This window comes from Desarmillaria tabescens (genome assembly GCF_030435595.1).
Source record: "Desarmillaria tabescens strain CCBAS 213 chromosome Unknown EV420scaffold_1, whole genome shotgun sequence".
Taxonomy (NCBI): Eukaryota; Fungi; Basidiomycota; class Agaricomycetes; order Agaricales; family Physalacriaceae; genus Desarmillaria; species Desarmillaria tabescens.
In genome coordinates, this window is record NW_026848300.1 from 530,989 (window position 1) to 547,549 (window position 16,561).

Genomic DNA, 16,561 nt, shown 5'->3' on the forward strand with positions numbered 1-16,561 from the left:
GTGAAGAAGTTTTCCCTCCTTTGACGATTTGCACCTGTCCACCTGTTTTCAAGTGCTCCACTCTGCTGGGGCATGAGCACCGGCTGTAAACATCCGACCCGTCTTCAATACATTTAGTTCTGCATCCTTGGGAGTTTAAATAGTTGTCCACGCAGTGCTCAGCTAAGCCCAGTGTCTATTCGTTTATCGGAACTTTTCAGAATCCAGGCGTGTCATGATATGTCTGTCTTCCAGTGTTCCGCCGTGTGGTGACGGGGCTGCATCCAGAAATCTTTCACACCAAATCCCGACGGCAAGCGATACTGTTACTAAGGACCATGTGACAGACGACCAACCAGAAATCGAGAAATCCTACTTGCGGTATCGGCTTCCGTTCATTGAATAACGATCACTATGCACGTCGCATGGAGGCACTTCCAGCGTGTGGCATAGAACATGAATTCCATAAACCAGTCAAGTCTTATCCTGTCGTCTTGTCAAGGCAGGGACTGATATGGTCGGTAAGCCTCCAAAAAGCCTTGTTTCTTCATCGTATCCTGGGCAAACTATGCCACTTTTCATCTGGGTTTCGACCTGTGCGAGTCATATAGTGAACTGGTAGTTCCCGCCCACTTCGGCTATGCCCAATGCGGAAAGATATCTACCATCAAATACCCGTCAGACCTGTAACCGTCTGATGCAACTTGGACTGTCCGTAATCTCCCCGAACATTCGAAGCAGGGCTGAACGCATCATGCATTCACTGTATTCCATATTCGACGTGCATGACACTGACAAACCCGACTGCATTAATTATAATTGCGTGATTCTGAGCGATCGCGCCGTCCTATAAAATGTCTGAGCCAGACGCAACTCAAACTGCACTTCAATCCTTTCTTTCATTCACTTGAATAACTCAAAGAACAAACATCATACCAATATGTCTACTATTCCTCATGGCGGTATTCTCAAGGTGATCGAAAAAATTTTCCATACGTTTCTTTTGAAACAGTACTGACTTTTCTGACTTCTTTCTAGGATCTCATCGCAAGAGACAATGCAATTTCTCACCAACTTAGAGAGGAAGTAGAGACCTTGCCTGATATCATCCTCACTGAGGTGATTCTCCCCCTATCTTTCTATTTCACGTACTGATTTTTTCCTAAGCGACAACTCTGTGATTTAGAGTTGATTGCCAATGGAGGCTTCAGCCCTCTGGAAGGTTTTATGACGGAGAAGGATTATAAGAGGTTTACAGACTTGTTTGTTTTTACAGATTTATTCTGAATAACTGCCTTCACAGCGTTGTTGATACTCTTCGGTTGGCTGACGGTGTTTTATTCCCCATTCCTATCACTCTGGATGTCTCTGGCCAAGAAATAAGCCGTCTCTCGATCGTCCCCGGCTCGCGGGTTACCCTTCGCGACCCACGGGATGAAGAGGCTCTTGCCATAATAACCGGTGTGTCTGATTCTTTTACCTCGCTCTTTGTTCTTATCTCGTGATAGTCGAGGATATCTACAAGCCAGACCGCGTCAAAGAAGCAGTTCAAGTCTTCGGTGCCGACGACCCTGCTCATCCAGCTGTCAGCTATCTTCGCAAACGCGTACAGGAGTTCTATGTCGGCGGAAAAATCCAAGCCATCCAAGCTCCCGCTCACTTCGACTATGTCGCACTCAGATGCATGTCTTTTTCATGGGAAGACAAAGAGCTAATCACTAATCATCATAATTACAGTTACCCCCGCAGAATTGCGAGCTCACTTCAAAAAACTGTCCTGGAGGAAAGTCGTTGCGTTCCAAACGCGCAATCCGATGCATCGTGCTCACCGTGAACTGACCGTTCGTGCTGCCCGACAAAGACGAGCAGTACGCGATCCTTCTTTTCTTATGGGACGCCATCCTTAAATAACGCGTTTAGAATGTCTTGATTCATCCTGTTGTCGGACTAACCAAGCCCGGCGATGTCGACCATTACACTCGGGTTCGCGTGTACGAAGCCATCATGGCCAAGTATCCCAATGGAATGGGACATCTTGCTCTGCTTCCTTTGGTTCGTGCATTCTTTCGAGTTTAATTCCCCGCATGCTGAGATCATTTTCGTTCAGGCGATGCGCATGGCAGGCCCTCGCGAAGCCGTATGGCACGCTATCATCCGTAAAAACTTCGGCGCAACTCACTTTATCGTTGGCCGTGATCACGCTGGCCCCGGAAAGAACTCCCAAGGAAAGGACTTCTATGGCCCTTACGATGCGCAGGACCTTGTCACCAAGTACCGAGACGAACTTCAGATCGAGATGGTGCCTTTCCAACAGATGACTTACTTGCCTTCGGCAGACGAGTACCAGCCTGTTGACGAAGTTCCCAAAGGAGTTCAGACCCTTGATATTTCTGGCACTGAGCTCCGCAGACGTCTCAAGACTGGCGCGCCCATTCCTGACTGGTTCAGTTATGAGTGAGTCCTCGTTCATTACCATCCCCTTTTAACCTCTGAACTGTCTATCTTCTAGCGCTGTTGTAAAAACCCTCCGTGAAAGTTACCCACCTCGCAATCTACAAGGATTCGTCCTCTTCCTTACTGGATTGCCCAATTCTGGAAAAGAGAAGATTGCCAAGGCCTTGCAGGTCTCGCTTAACGAACAAGGAGGCCGTAGTGTTTCCCTTCTCCTTGGTGGGTCCCAATTCCACTCTTCTTCATGTCGGAACTTATTCGACCACACTAGAGGATGGAAATACCGAAGAGAGTATTGACAGAGCTGGGTTTGTTGCCGCCGAGCTCGCGCGCGCTGGTGCTGCAGTCATCACTGCGCCATTTGCTCCCAAAGAGGACGCTCGACAGGCTGCCAAAGACACTATCCTTCACTCTGCCGGTGCTGGCGGTAACGTCTTCTTAATTCACGTCGCAACACCTCTCGAGCACTGCGAAAAGACGGATAGGAAGGGTATCTATGCCAAAGCACGTCGCGGTGAAATCACTGGATTCCCCGGCATAGACGTGGAATACGAAAGGCCTTCGTGTGCCGACCTTACAGTAGACTTGGTGTCGCAGAGCGTGCCAGAAGTTGTTCATAGTACGCATCTCCATATCTCGTTTGATCACTCAATTCTAATCCCAATTTCAGGTATCGTCTTGTTATTGGAGATAAAATCTTTGGTGTAAACATCTTGTAGAATAGCCATTGTAATTGTATATCTAGACATTTGAGGATCCAATGTATGAATTATATGCACGAATGGGAATCGGCAATCTCCCGGGGAGGACTTCTTTCCTCTTCTTTCTTCGAATGAACGTGACTATATGACTTCTAACTCTGCTCCTCAAGGCGTAGCGCTCACTCGGTTACCTTCTCCTTGTATCAATCTTAATTTCAGGATACGATCTTCTGTACAGTGCCCTTCTATCGCTCTCAGATCCTTGATTGACTTTGATATTCCAGTGACCGGATGGATTGCAATGTCTGTACTTAATTCGATAACGGATCGCGAGGAATACGCCATCTCATTCTTTGCTGCGTCTGTGATGGATCCAGATAGACCCAGGCATTGCGGACGGTGTCTACTGGGCGGCGCGACACAGATGACCTTGGGACTAAAGGAAGAGCACAAGGATCTACATGACCTGAATGCTCGCTTGTTATCCAAGCGACAGACTTTCTGTTCCAGCTCCATCTGTTTCTTGACGAAGGAACGGACTTATCAGCAGCTGTCTGAGCTCTTGCACAGGCTACATACATGTAATTGCGACATCACGACAAGCATCATCGCTCTGTACCATGCTCATGGAAACCACGCTCATAATGAACACAATCCATACAGTAAAACCTGTAATCACAACTCGAATCAGACCCTGTCCCTCGTTCATCTTCTCTTCGATCGACTCGCTGGAATTCTTCTGGCCAGTAGCCTTCCCAAAGTCTCCAAAGGCGCAAGTCATAAGCGCTGGCCGAATGATATCCATGACGTTATAGTCTACACACCTCAGATCCTGACTGACTCCGTCAGGCAGTGGAATCTTCTGCTTGCAGGTCCCGCTGCGTTGAACTTTCTGGCCGGCGCCCTCAACATCTGTGGTCGTGTCCTCGCTTTCACTCTCATTCGGTCCGACATTTTCTTGAAGCATCTCATTATATCCGTCCGCAGTTTGTGCAAACGTGTTCGCAAGCGTCAAGTAGAAAATACTACACTCCCCCTACCTACCCTTTATAATTTCTTTGCGGTCCTGACGAAGGAATGCCCCCAGCCACGATTATTTTGGTCTCTGGGCTTCCAATGATGGGTTGCAGGTTGAAACCCTTCGCATGTTATTCGACATGATCAAGCTTTGTCGTCATCCTGAATTGGGTGGTGCACAAGCATTTGGCACCCAAAGGAGATGCGATAAAGTCATCGATTTCTTCTGTTGTCTGGGAAGCTCCGTCTCCCTTCAGATGGACGTTATACCGGAAGAGTTGGAACCGAACCTTTGGGTCTCTATGGGGATGGGTGACAAACAAGACGAGAGTTTGATGTGGACCGTGTGCGAAATCAAGTTTTTACGAAGGAGCACAGCCTGCTGCGTCTCGAGATGTGGGAAAACATTTCAGGAGGTCAGAACTGTATTCAAGAGGTGCGCCGGATGCCAAATTGTGCCGTATTGCAGCACTGAATGTCAGACCAAGGACTGGAGCGATCCTTTATTCCCGCATAAGAAGACTTGCGTGTTAATGCGAAGATTTTTAGATGCGGGGAGAGCGTCTATCACCGGTAACGGAAACTCGACAGATTGGTTGAAGCTCGTGGACAGAGTGGCAAAGAGCGAACTGATGAAAGACGAAGGAGTATTGGACTATCTGGTCTCGTGGTCGCAGACAAAGAATGAGATTCGGACGCAGAGAGTTCATGTCCAAGCTATAAAGGGGCAGGTAAATGTGGATTGACCTGAAGTCCATCGTCATCACTTCGTTTTTCCGTGGATTTAGCTGAATGTAATGTCGTAGATGGTGGGCCGGGCTCGTAAATATCAGCTGAACAAACAATAACCAAGTTTCGAAAGACGATTACAGTAAAATAAGGTATGATTATATTTGACCACTGTCCGTCGGGTTACAGGCCGTAGCAGCCGCTGACCAAGAGAAGTTCGCTTGACAGAAGCTGACAGAAAAAAGGCGTCATGATGGTAAGCAAGAACAAGGAAGATAAGATAAGATCTGTCCATCAACCTTTCGAACCAATCCCTATCACTGAGCATATCAACTACGATCATGTCGTCCTCCTCCGCGGGAGCAATCTTGGGCACTGACTCGGATAAAGGTCAGCATGTTTGAAGAGATATTCCAACACAGATTCAATGCCACATAGGATTGAAAACTGCTGCTTCGGGGGACCCAAGCCTTCCCCAGGAGCTGATTGACGCTATCGTCGGTGAACTCGAAGGCGACGATGTCGTCCTCAGGAATGCTTCCCTCGTCAATCATTCCTTCCATTCCTCATGCCAAAAGTTGTTGTTCTCCCGTATCGAGCTAAAGTTTCGTCCCACAAGACATAATCCTTATATCCAATTCCATCGGCTAATCCTTGATTCACCACGTATCCCTGCGCTTGTAAAGACGCTACTGATTCACGACTTTTACGGCGGAGGCCTCGAGAGCACCTGGTTTTTACAAGACGACATTCTGATCCCGAGGATTATCGAGCTCCTGGTTAACTTAACCTCTATCACCGTCCATGGGGCGAGGTTCATTACTCGCAGGTGCCAGAACCTATCCAGCGCCACAAGGGCATCCCTCTTCTACACACCTTTGCCTCGATTGACCAGAATATCGCTTGTGAACGTCATTTTTCCCGACTTTCAGGAACTCGTCGACCTCCTTGTCGACCGTCCGACACTCCAGGAAGTCAAGCTCCTGGATGTCCTCATCCATGCACAAACAATCGCGGGATCATCACCGTATCATGGCGTTATCGATAGATCTCGATTACCACAACTATCTTCTCTCGCTGTCCGAATGTCCCAGCTGGAGGGGTCACCGTTCGAAATGTTGATGAATTCTTCGTTCTCTACTCATGTATTCGGACAATTGGAGAAGCTGCAGTTTTATTTAACTTGTACCCCCAGGTCTGTTCACTCAGGGAGTTTGCAGAAACTTCTGGACATGACCCAAGACACTTTGGAGGAACTCGTACTGTATACCTTCATTGAGCGATGTACGTGGTCTAGATGAAACCACCTTTTTTAACGTCTCACTATTGCGCTACAGCCACCGAGAACTTCGTAGATATCAGCTGCGTCCCACGCATTACTTGCGTGTTCTCGACATATGACTTCATTGGGGGACTTCCAGACCTTTTCCGAGGGCATTATGATCGCGAGCAATGTCGGATGGGGGATGTGACGCTGAGAGTCGTCTTACTTGACTCGCAAGCGTTGAATCGCTGCCCAGCCGAGACATGGGAATCGCTCGACGACCTCATGGTACGCGTCAAGAATCGCGTGAACTTTGTCGTTGTCACGGAACCCGAATCAGTCGGAAGACCAAGGAACAAGCAATTGGATAAGCAGAAAGTCATGGAAGGCTTGAGGAGGACAAACTTGACGGGTATTTTGGATGTTGAAGTTATCGGTGGAGATCTGAGAACCGAGCTTGAGAGAGGCTACATCACTCTCTGAGGCGTTCAACTAGGAAGGTAAGGTTGATCGTTCAAAGATCTGGTTGAGGAGCAAACAGGTGGCGCGGAAGTAGACACAACATTAAAGATTTAAAGCCAGTATGTTCATAAGTCGCGTAGGGCTACAGATTGTATAAGTTTCCGAGTAGACTGAAAATCAAAACAGAGATGCTAACCATCTGCATAACAAAAAAAAACACATCCCAGCAAAAGGCGAGGGTACACAATAGTCGCAACTCTTTTCCTCTTGTTCTAGGCTACAAAGGGGAGTTACATGTATTGCGCTCGTTGTTATGATAACGGTCTGGGTTGCGGCTGAGGTTGATATTCATGAAGGGGGAACCATACTGTTCCTGGTTATATCCCTACGGGGGATGAGGGGTCAAACAGTGCTACCGGATTCAATCAAGTTGTACCTGTCTTATTGTCTAAGCGACAGTCCTGTACATAGATAAGAAAACCGTACGAGGATGCTTATGGTGCGACAATCCTGGGTGGTAGGACATGTGTGCGAGATGTGATGCAACATCAGGTATCCTTAACTTGGTGATAGCTTGCTCATGTCAAGGACAACACGACGTTACCCGTCCTTTGGGTTTCATTTCGCAGCCTTTTCCTTCAAAGGTCCGACGTTTTCTGGCATTTTCCATCTGCCAAATACATCTTCAGATCAACGTTCACTTCCGTTATCTCGTCTACTCCTCCTCAATCCATTGCGGACGAATCCTTCTCCATCAACAGGGCCAATGATCCGCGACGGCCTGATAGTAGCGAGGTGAATATAAACAATTCGGACATCTTGCGTCGCCATCCATGGTACATCTCTTGTTCAGGCACCATACTCAGGCCTTGAACCCTTGTGAATAAAGATAATCGATAGCATTTTAGCGTAAGCGTAATAGGATAAACGGCAGTGATCATGAATCTACTGAGATGAGGAGGTAGTTCCATCCACTTATATGCGGCAAACTTGCTGCGTCGTCTGCCTTGTAAACGAGCTGATTTATGAGCCAATCAGTGGCTATGTAGAGACTATTACGCTCCAGAGGTACAGTGGGACTGCTGGCTGACATTTTCCTGCTTCGATGAATTAGGTTGCAGCAACTCAAACCAAAGGAGCGGCTTACCCTGAGGCCAAGTTTGAATACTACGATCGCCATCCGAGGACCGTACGAGCCTCTCCCCAGGGATCATTCCATATCTCTGTTCGCCGGACTTCGCCAACGTCGCGCAGAATGTCTTCCACCTCTTCCGCCTGATCATGTCCCACTTCGAGTGCCACAACAGCGTCGGGTTTGAGAATGCCTGGACGCGAGACTATACGGGCAACGGCATGATAGAACTCAAAACCTGACGGGCCACCGAAAAGCGCCCTTGGGTCCTCGTATCGCAAGACCGAAGGAGGGAGCTCAAGGTATTCCTTCCAGGGTATGTAAGGCGGATTAGAAGTGAGGATGTCGAACGGTGGCTCCAGGCTCTTGGGAAACGCTGGATCTAGAATGTTTCCTTGCTGGGCCTTGAAGCTATTTCGCATGTCGCCTATTACAGATGGAATGTCGTGTCTTGCAGCGTTTTCCGTCGCCAACTCTACTGCGTCAGCAGAGACGTCAACACCGCAAGCACGGACGCTCCCTTGAGGCCATAGGTGGCATAGTAGCAAGGGGATGCATCCGCTTCCTGTACACAGATCCAGGATTGATATAGGGCGCTCTGGCGACGGCGTGATAGTCTTGGACAGCCTGATGGTCCAGTCTTCGGTTTCCGGGCGTGGAATGAGCACTGGAGGCCGTACAATCAAGTTGAGGCCACCGAATGGCTGCGAACCTGAAAAATTTTCTTCGTACGATAGGAATACAATTATTTAGCACGCATATACGCACCGAGAATGTACTGCAGAGGTTCATCCTTCAATCGCCTGTCGACAAGTTCAGAAAGTGATTTCTTCGACGTTTCTGCGAATGCAGACATCCATTTCAGCTCGAGCGCTGCTTGGGAATGGCCTAGATGAGTAGCCAGCCGTTGAAGGAGTCTACTCATCGCTGTGGATCCATGTCAGTCGCGGTGAAGTTCCACCGGCAATTGCCGCAGAACTTTTTCTATTGCCACAAGGTCGCCAGGCAAGCTCATGCTTACTCAAAAAAAAAAACGCTGCTCCTTGGTCATTTCATTCTATCTATCGCACACCGGCGATCAGTCTTCTTTTGCTCATAACGCGATTTTCCTCTTTGGCATATCAAACATTGGTTGATATTTTGATTCCCTCGGGCTTGAATGAAACTTGACTCTCGTGGATCTGAACTGTTGCCTGCACCTGCTTGGCTTTTTATAGTGGCTCAACAAGACCTTTGAATATATTCATATCTGTTTTATCTGTGTAGCGGTGTTATTGGTAAACGTCTTCAGCGTTTGTGAATGAACATCACGATCATCCTAAGATGATGAAGGCGTACGAAAACCGCAGAGGCGCCTTTTATCAAATCTCCGAAATTCTAAGGAAATGCAAGGATGAAATAAGATAGCTGATTGTCTTTCGAAGGACAGTCAAAGTGCCTTTGCCTGCTCGTTCTAACGTTAATGTTGCAGGTGAAGCGATGCTTTGTCACACAACGTAAAGTTGCACCTTCTCATCGTTTAGTTTGCTCACTTCCATTCACTTCGTAGCTTCGATCTCAGTACTGATGTGATCCCGCCTTGACGCGAGATAACCAGTTCGCCCCATCGCGTTCTCTAGCACTGGAAGTTGATCGGCGTCCAGCAGTTTGCACTCACATGCAGCAGCTTCTAGACCTTTAATACCTGCGACGCAGAACTCTTTTTCGAATATTCGGCGAAAAGAAACCCGCCTGATCGCAGCCAAAGAATGCTCAATAAATTGATGGGATTTGTCGAGCTCTGAACAGACTGGCCCTTCGATGTTGTGAATTGACAGCCTGCCGTCTCTTACCGGCGGTGTCAAGGTATGTACATTGGAACGAATGATTTCCATACCTCCCCGCTTTCCCCCCTCTGTTTGGCCACTGTGAAATAGGCGAGTCGTTCAACACTTTGGGGATTTGAAGACAGTGAGCATTCAAGGTCCAGACCGCGATGGTGGGGAAGTTACGTGTGACGAAGTCAGGCAACAGGAGAGGACCCTTTCCCTGGGAACGATGTTGAACCACGTAGTATAGATCAATGAGATGCTCGTGTGAGCTATCGTATCCACGGTTCCTTCCTTTGAACATGATACACACAGCGGGGGAATCCTTTACGTTATTTTGAAGTCGAAGTTCTCATTTTCGCTACTAGAAACCACATGAATTTGATTGAAGATAGGCACCCGTACCGTGAAGCCAAAGCATCATGGTAAAAAGAAGGATAGCCTTTGACAGCTGAGCCTATAGGAAAAGTCTGCGACGCCGCAGCACCGATGTCATTGTATCGCAAGCAGATAAGCGTAGTGGCTCTTTAATACAAAAGCCATCAGAAGAGACTGAATATCCTTTGTGCATCGCGTCCTTTCGATGATGGCCTCGATTTCAAGTGCCTTCCCCAAAAATCGGATACAAATCGTAGAGGATGAGGTCACCCACCGGTAGTAGTATGGGAACTGCGATGGCGTCCTTCCCGGGTGTGATAATTTATCCTCGTCCGGTAGACCGTCTAGACGCAATGACGGATCAACATGTCGCGAGTTTTACTCAGTGATACCACGGAATGGAACCACAGCTGCATTTGGAGTTAAGACCTATACCGCGTAAGAGGCGGCGGTGTACTTGCAAACCGCAACGTCGCGTCTTCGTCTCCGGACCAAAAGAACGGCATGCAAAACTGAACACCTGAGCACCGGCTGTCGTTTAGTGGAGCTGTTGTGAACATGTGAACATAACTTTAAAGATCCTTTTGGACAGACAGCCAACAGACAGGGGGAATCCTGTAACGAGGTCGTCATCATATAGCTCGAAGACCGAAGCGACTCTCGGAGCGCGTCAGAGCACGTCTACTACTACGCACACGACCAAAAATTTCAATAGACAGCGAGTCGAGGCTTGAGAACTTTATGTAAGGAGCTGTTAGAAAGGCAAGCGCCATACGGGCGACAATTCCGTTTTTTCCAGAGCATCAAGAGTTGCCAGTAAATGCCAAGAAAGATGGTAGGAAACCTGGGAAGCCACGTCGACATGGAACTGGATAGAAAGGAGACGAAAATCGTCCATTTTTGGATATCCGTAACCACGTGCACGAAACTTCCCACGTTACCCCGCATTGGAGCTCTCTTTTCTTTATCAACTTTCCCCTTGAACGGCATGCACGACGACTTAACAAAGAAAAAACAAAGGGTAGGGAACAAAAAGGTGGTCTGACAAGGGCAGAAACAGGAAACGAGTATACAAGGATGTCATTGGCAACCAGGCCGGCCGACAAAAGGCCTAGATAAATAAGGGCCTTTCGATGGTCACGCGCCACTAATGATGTTCGCACCAACGTATAAATACGACCACCTTCAAGCTCCACCTCTTCACTAACACCCACCATCGTCTACTACTGTACCCTTCCTCTACCACTGTACCCTTCCTCTACTTCATCCTTACCTCATCTCGTTATGACCCGTACCGCCCGTGCTACTTTCCCCAAGGCTGTCCTCAAGGACCGTTCAGAATCCAGGTCTGGCTTTGATAAGTCCCTGCGCAAGAACGGTGGCGGCCAGCACAACTGGGGTCGTCTCGCTGACGAGCGCGAGCACGAGTATGCTGCTATGGACGACGAGGCTCTCGAACTCCAAGAGGAGTTTGAAGAGGCTGCGGAAGACAACGCCAGCGTCAGTGCGGCGTCCGATTCCAGTACGGTTGCTGTTACATCCACGTCTTCGTTCTCACTGACATCATACTTAGCTACCGAGTCCAAACCTGCACCAGCTAGGGCTTCCTCCATGTCCGAGGAGGAAATCGAAATCGCCAAGCAGTTCAGGAAAAAGGCTCTCAAGGGAGAAGGTTCGTCTTTTTGTTCCAATTTATCAAGTCATACTAATAATCATTGCTTGCAGTCGACCTTGCGGCCATTGCTCGTACTTCCTCTGCTGTGTCCACCTCTCCCCCCACCTACAAGACCGTACAGGTTCGCATGTCTCACCTTTACAGTCTCCGAACTTAGCTTAATGCGTCCAGTCACAGGTCGCTGCCTAATTTTATTCGCATCCCTATGACCTAGTTATCACCACTGGCAACCCTCTTTGTCCATTGAGCTTATCGAACTGAAAAACTCCACTCGTAGTGTACTTGTAGTATCGTCTTGCATCACAATCATCGAACTGTATTATTTTTCCAACCCAGAGTAGGACGTGCTTCAACTCTACCTGAGACATCTACTACAGTCTTGCGACATCACGAGTGCCGGCTCTCATAGGTAACATGATCATGTCGCCAAATGGTACCTTCCTTCCGTGATGAATCGAATGAATGGGCCGAGGACGAATGCTGTATTATTATTCGCGATGCCGAGCACAGGTGCAAGTATACTCGTCGAGCCGAAGTGATTAGTTGCACATGAAGATAACGTCTAAGGGATAACAGCACTAAGTTCGTTCGATGCCAATACATCGAAGAACCTCGATCACGGAACGGATGACGAAGGGATCATTTTGGAACCAGGGAAACGAAAACAAACACACATGACGGCCGCGAGATTCCGCAGCTGGCCAAGATCCAAAATCCAGGCTGAAGACAAACCTGCAAGGGAAACACAGGACCGGGACCTCCAGAAACCAGAGGCCGTATTCTAGTGATATCGAGTCCGAAACCAGTGAATACGCGGGATAACAGCAGGAACGGTTCAATGATAGATACCAAGTAAAGGGTGTATTAAAAGGGTACATCAAGGAGCCAAGGCGCTGTTATTTTTCGAACTAGGAAGTCAGAAGGGAAGCCTAAGGACTCTAGACCCAGTTCAGCAGTACTTAACCACGCAGCATGGGAACTGATATCAACTGACAGGGAGAGTTGCGAAGAACGACAAAAGTAGAGACCCCCGGTAGTTACAGATTTCCGGTTCCTTGCCCCGGCTGGTTGCGGTTACACCTTCTCAATATTTATGCGGCAACAGCCCAACAACAGCTCGAAAATCAACTGAGAGGGATCTGCCGGTGGGGTGCGAATTGACTAGTACAGCAGCGCAGCGCATGGGATATTACAGAGATAGATCAGACTCGTTTCATCTTGAGATGTCGCCCATTCCCAGTTGAGATTGTGCATTACCTTTGGTGGAATTCTGAGCAGTGAGCCATTTCTAGTTGGAGAACGATGCAGTAAGGTGGCTAATATTCATGGCGCACACGAGAGGACTCTTGGCGACTGTGCGAGCTTCGAGACTTTGAACTCGCAGCCCTTAAGCTCAAGGAAAAGCAAATCCAAAGCCCATTGACAATCTCCTGGACAAAGAACGCGAGACCATACACAGACACTGCCGGTCTAGGTAACCGACGATGAATTGTCAGAACATCAGTTGAAAGGAGCCTGATCTAAAGCAGCGAGCTAGCAAACACGGCACTGGTCTCAGAGATTTGGTGTACAGGGCTACTAAATTATGGATAAAAAACAGTTTGCAGCTTTGGGGTGTCGCAGAGTTTCTCGTGACCCGGCAAGACGTTACGCATTGACTTTGTTGGAAGACAACTTTTCGGGACACTGGTGTCATTATGAGCAAAAGTGTATGAGCTGGCACATATAACGCACCAGTCATCGCTGACTAGCCTCGTTGCCTCATGGTGGCATTACGATTCTGGGCGGAGATGCGTCGAGAACCACGACCACCATTCTCTCATCCGTGAGAATCCATATAAGAATGCTCTCCCAGTAAGAACGGCCGCGAAATCATCTCTGGGTCCATCCGTCAGCGTGGATATATGCAGTGAAATTTGATGCACACGTACGATAATTCATTCATAGATACAACGATAGCGCCTTTTCCGCTTTGCAAGATATGGTATGTGACAACATACTTGTTCACTCGTTCGCGTGCTAAGTAAGAGTCAATGATTGAAGAATTCAAATGAGCGAGAAGGGAAGACGCACCGGCTCCTAATATGCGTTTATAATCCTGCCGCCGGTCATCTGGCAAAGAGAATTACGCGATTAACAACGCGAGTCATGTCCTATGAGTCGCGTCGTCCTTCGATGCCTGCTCGTTGACCATGAGAATACCATAATATGCGGGAAGATTGGCACATACGAAGCGACCAATGAGAAATAACATGAAAAACAACACCGACTTTGGAGATGTCTTGGACCACGAAGGTTCTATGATAACGACAGTTAATTCGAGCTCATACGATAGAGAAAGCGGCGTCTTGTTGGTGCCTCCGTACTCAGGGACCTTCACACATTACGTCGCTTCCGTGATGGCATTAGAGAAAGAGGAAGTTCGGCAAACGCCGATACATCGGCAAGTGCTACGACTCTCCGTTATTCCATGTGCACCATTTTACTCTCAAAGTCTCTACCCCAGGATTATTTCACGCGTTTTCCCCAGGACTAGTAAGCAACTTTGCCGATCCAACTGCTAGTCATTGGTTAGACCTAAGTTGCATACTACTCTTTTGCTGCATCGCTGAGTCCGACCCGACTTGGAGTACTGAGTATGGACCACAAGATCGTACATCCAGTTCACCTTCGTATTTCCTACTCCAAAAGGACAATGACCGTCAATGGTCCCCCAGTAATATCTGTCTGAATCGCTGTCGCTTTTCTATATAACAGAACCTTTGTGGTCATGGCAAAGCATGATTTGAACTTTCTACGATATCCCCACCAAAGTAGGCGATTCTCCGGAAACTATGATAACCTGGCGAACGAGGTACATGGACATTCCGTACGGGTTCATCTCATAACTCACCGTTCGACTTTCCAGGTATTGTTCTAAACTTCAAAAACCTGCCATACCAGACTGTCTATGTCGAGGTCCTTGATATCGAAGATATCGAAGCTCTCGCCAAGAAAATTGGTGCTGCCTCCACCAGGCTGTAGCCAGATGAGGTTTCCACTGGCAAATATACGGTTGCCACAATCCAGGACCACCCCACGGGGGCTGTCATCTCTAATTCGCCGTGAATTCGGCTGCCAGCAGCCATACCCCTTTGAAAGGCGTTAGAACATAAAACAAGCTCAGTTCAGGGTTGGCCGTTAGGCGTTAGGTGAACTTACGGTCGTAATAGTACAGTATTTCGTCCAGTTCGAGTGATGCGTGACATTCGAATTAAATGAAATAGGCCAAGCGGAAATTTACAGACCAGATGGACCGGGAGCGATGCATGAGATGTAACCTGTCGAAATGCAACAGAGGACTAGATATACTATCTTATAGCCTTAACTTCACGCAGGATTATTTCAAAAATCGAGGAAAATACGAGCAAAAGGACGGTTCTAGTGATCACTGTTTGCTGTGTCACTAGTGCAGTGGCTTTGATGTTATCACTGTTATTATTAGAATTGACTAAATCCTTTTGTCGAATTCTCCTCCATCAACCCAGTTTAAGCGCCTTCCTTTCCTCACCTCTGTTTCTCTTACATGGACTGAGAAGATCAGCATTATAACAACCAAAACAAGTGGACGGCAGTAGTCTTGGCCGTGTTATCATCTACTAATGCGGGTATAGGCCCATACATACTACTTCTCATATTCCTGTCCACCTACCCTCTCGTGAACGCCATGCTACCACCCCTTAAACCCAGCCTGGCAGTCGGAACTTTCAAGGAAACAGTCAAGGCTACAATTATACGCTACGATACATACAAGAACCTACTGGATGGTGGCGCCGGCTTTGACATTACAAGGGTCAATGAGTAACGTCCTCCCCACCACCTCCTTGCGCACCCATGTCTATGAACTTCTCCGGGCTGCAAATTGAGGCCCTGACGCTCAAAGAGAGGCACTTCCAAGCGTACCAGAGGCTCTCCTTGTCAAATGCTTCTTCTTGGATTCGCTACGCGAATGACGGAAGGAAGACCTGGGTAGCAGCACGAGCGTTGCAACAGGAAATCGACGAGTTGAAGGGAAAGCTCAAGGTATGTGTCTATATTGTCGTCGAAACACGGTGCACTGATATTTGGGACGCCGTAGATGGCCATCCTCCAAGCGAAGAAGGATCGAGTTCGAGCCGCCAGAGCCCCCAATGGCCAAGACGGGGATGAGGTTTCGTCGGCGAACAGCTCGGGGCCCCCCGACTCAATCGTTTGAGGGAATATAAGAATTGTAAGCCGATTTTGCATCGTGATTCCCAGCGCGTTAATCTTCGTCCAGGTTTATAGATTACCATTTTTCCAAATTTGGACCGTGCTTTGGCTGCTTTCAAGTTTTCAATATATGCTTTGGCTTGTTTGTCTTGTATCACGGCCGTTGGGTGCATGGATCGTCCGAAGTACGCGTATGTTTCAATTTCTCTGAAACAAACTGATAAGCATAGGAATATTGACTGCAAGAGACACGAACCTGACGTCCCACCAACGCCAGCATCGTCACCTGCACTAATAATGCCCCAACAGTTTAATCCAGTCGTCACCAACTGTCGAGAAAGCACATGGGCAGCTGGACCACACACTCGGGCTCTGAATAGAGAGGACAAACCAGCTTTCAAGTTTGCGGCGAGCAGATGGACACGAGTATAACTATCCTCTTCGTGCTGGTCCCTCTTTCACCAATGTCAAATGATATGGTTGATGAGTCGTATTTGACCTCGTATCGATTTAGAGTGCGGCGCCGGGCGTCGAAAACGATTTCCAGTTGGATAGGACGACCCGACCAACCCGTAGGGGGTACAATCGGACCTTTCCATTCCTCACCCCAACGCTCGCAAAAAGCGCAAACCGTCTGCCATAGAATCGCTCTCCTTTTCCAGCGGCTTCTCCCGAGTTCCCCTTCCGGCCATTCCCGTACCCCTAGTCCCTCTTCAGCGTATGACTCCACGTTGG

At 48.2% G+C, this 16,561-nt stretch overlaps 6 protein-coding genes across 6 annotated transcripts; 5 read left to right on the forward strand and 1 right to left on the reverse strand.

Moving 5' to 3' along the window:
* The first annotated feature begins 755 nt into the window (after positions 1–755).
* Positions 756–3,251, forward strand: EV420DRAFT_13527 (ATP-sulfurylase). The gene is made up of 11 exons (XM_060468969.1): positions 756–952; positions 1,018–1,098; positions 1,147–1,229; positions 1,283–1,440; positions 1,488–1,661; positions 1,717–1,847; positions 1,900–2,031; positions 2,087–2,433; positions 2,489–2,649; positions 2,702–3,049; positions 3,101–3,251. The coding sequence occupies exons 1-11, from the start codon at positions 920–922 to the stop codon at positions 3,136–3,138; spliced, it is 1,686 nt and encodes a 561-aa protein (XP_060338983.1). The 5' UTR covers positions 756–919; the 3' UTR covers positions 3,139–3,251.
* A 1-nt stretch (position 3,252) lies between these two features.
* EV420DRAFT_13626 (uncharacterized protein) lies at positions 3,253–4,703 on the forward strand. Its single transcript, XM_060468977.1, has 2 exons — positions 3,253–3,363; positions 3,416–4,703. Exon 2 carries the CDS (start codon positions 3,433–3,435, stop codon positions 4,249–4,251), a length of 819 nt encoding a protein of 272 aa, XP_060338984.1. The 5' UTR covers positions 3,253–3,363; positions 3,416–3,432; the 3' UTR covers positions 4,252–4,703.
* A 404-nt stretch (positions 4,704–5,107) lies between these two features.
* Positions 5,108–6,876, forward strand: EV420DRAFT_13603 (uncharacterized protein). The gene is made up of 3 exons (XM_060468974.1): positions 5,108–5,267; positions 5,316–6,161; positions 6,215–6,876. The coding sequence occupies exons 1-3, from the start codon at positions 5,219–5,221 to the stop codon at positions 6,622–6,624; spliced, it is 1,305 nt and encodes a 434-aa protein (XP_060338985.1). The 5' UTR covers positions 5,108–5,218; the 3' UTR covers positions 6,625–6,876.
* Positions 6,877–7,446: 570 nt separating this feature from the next.
* EV420DRAFT_13516 (S-adenosyl-L-methionine-dependent methyltransferase) lies at positions 7,447–8,696 on the reverse strand. Its single transcript, XM_060468965.1, has 3 exons — positions 8,504–8,696; positions 7,751–8,447; positions 7,447–7,700 (listed from the first exon to the last, which is right to left on the reverse strand). The coding sequence occupies exons 1-2, from the start codon at positions 8,658–8,660 to the stop codon at positions 7,771–7,773; spliced, it is 834 nt and encodes a 277-aa protein (XP_060338986.1). The 5' UTR covers positions 8,661–8,696; the 3' UTR covers positions 7,447–7,700; positions 7,751–7,770.
* Positions 8,697–11,080: 2,384 nt separating this feature from the next.
* Positions 11,081–11,961, forward strand: EV420DRAFT_1492964 (uncharacterized protein). The gene is made up of 4 exons (XM_060470760.1): positions 11,081–11,443; positions 11,495–11,593; positions 11,647–11,717; positions 11,774–11,961. Exons 1-4 carry the CDS (start codon positions 11,206–11,208, stop codon positions 11,783–11,785), a joined length of 420 nt encoding a protein of 139 aa, XP_060338987.1. The 5' UTR covers positions 11,081–11,205; the 3' UTR covers positions 11,786–11,961.
* Positions 11,962–15,469: 3,508 nt separating this feature from the next.
* EV420DRAFT_1633620 (uncharacterized protein) lies at positions 15,470–15,830 on the forward strand (the record flags this gene model as incomplete). Its single annotated transcript, XM_060476212.1, has 2 exons — positions 15,470–15,658; positions 15,714–15,830. 2 exons carry the CDS (start codon positions 15,470–15,472, stop codon positions 15,828–15,830), a joined length of 306 nt encoding a protein of 101 aa, XP_060338988.1.
* Between the last annotated feature and the right edge of the window lie 731 nt (positions 15,831–16,561).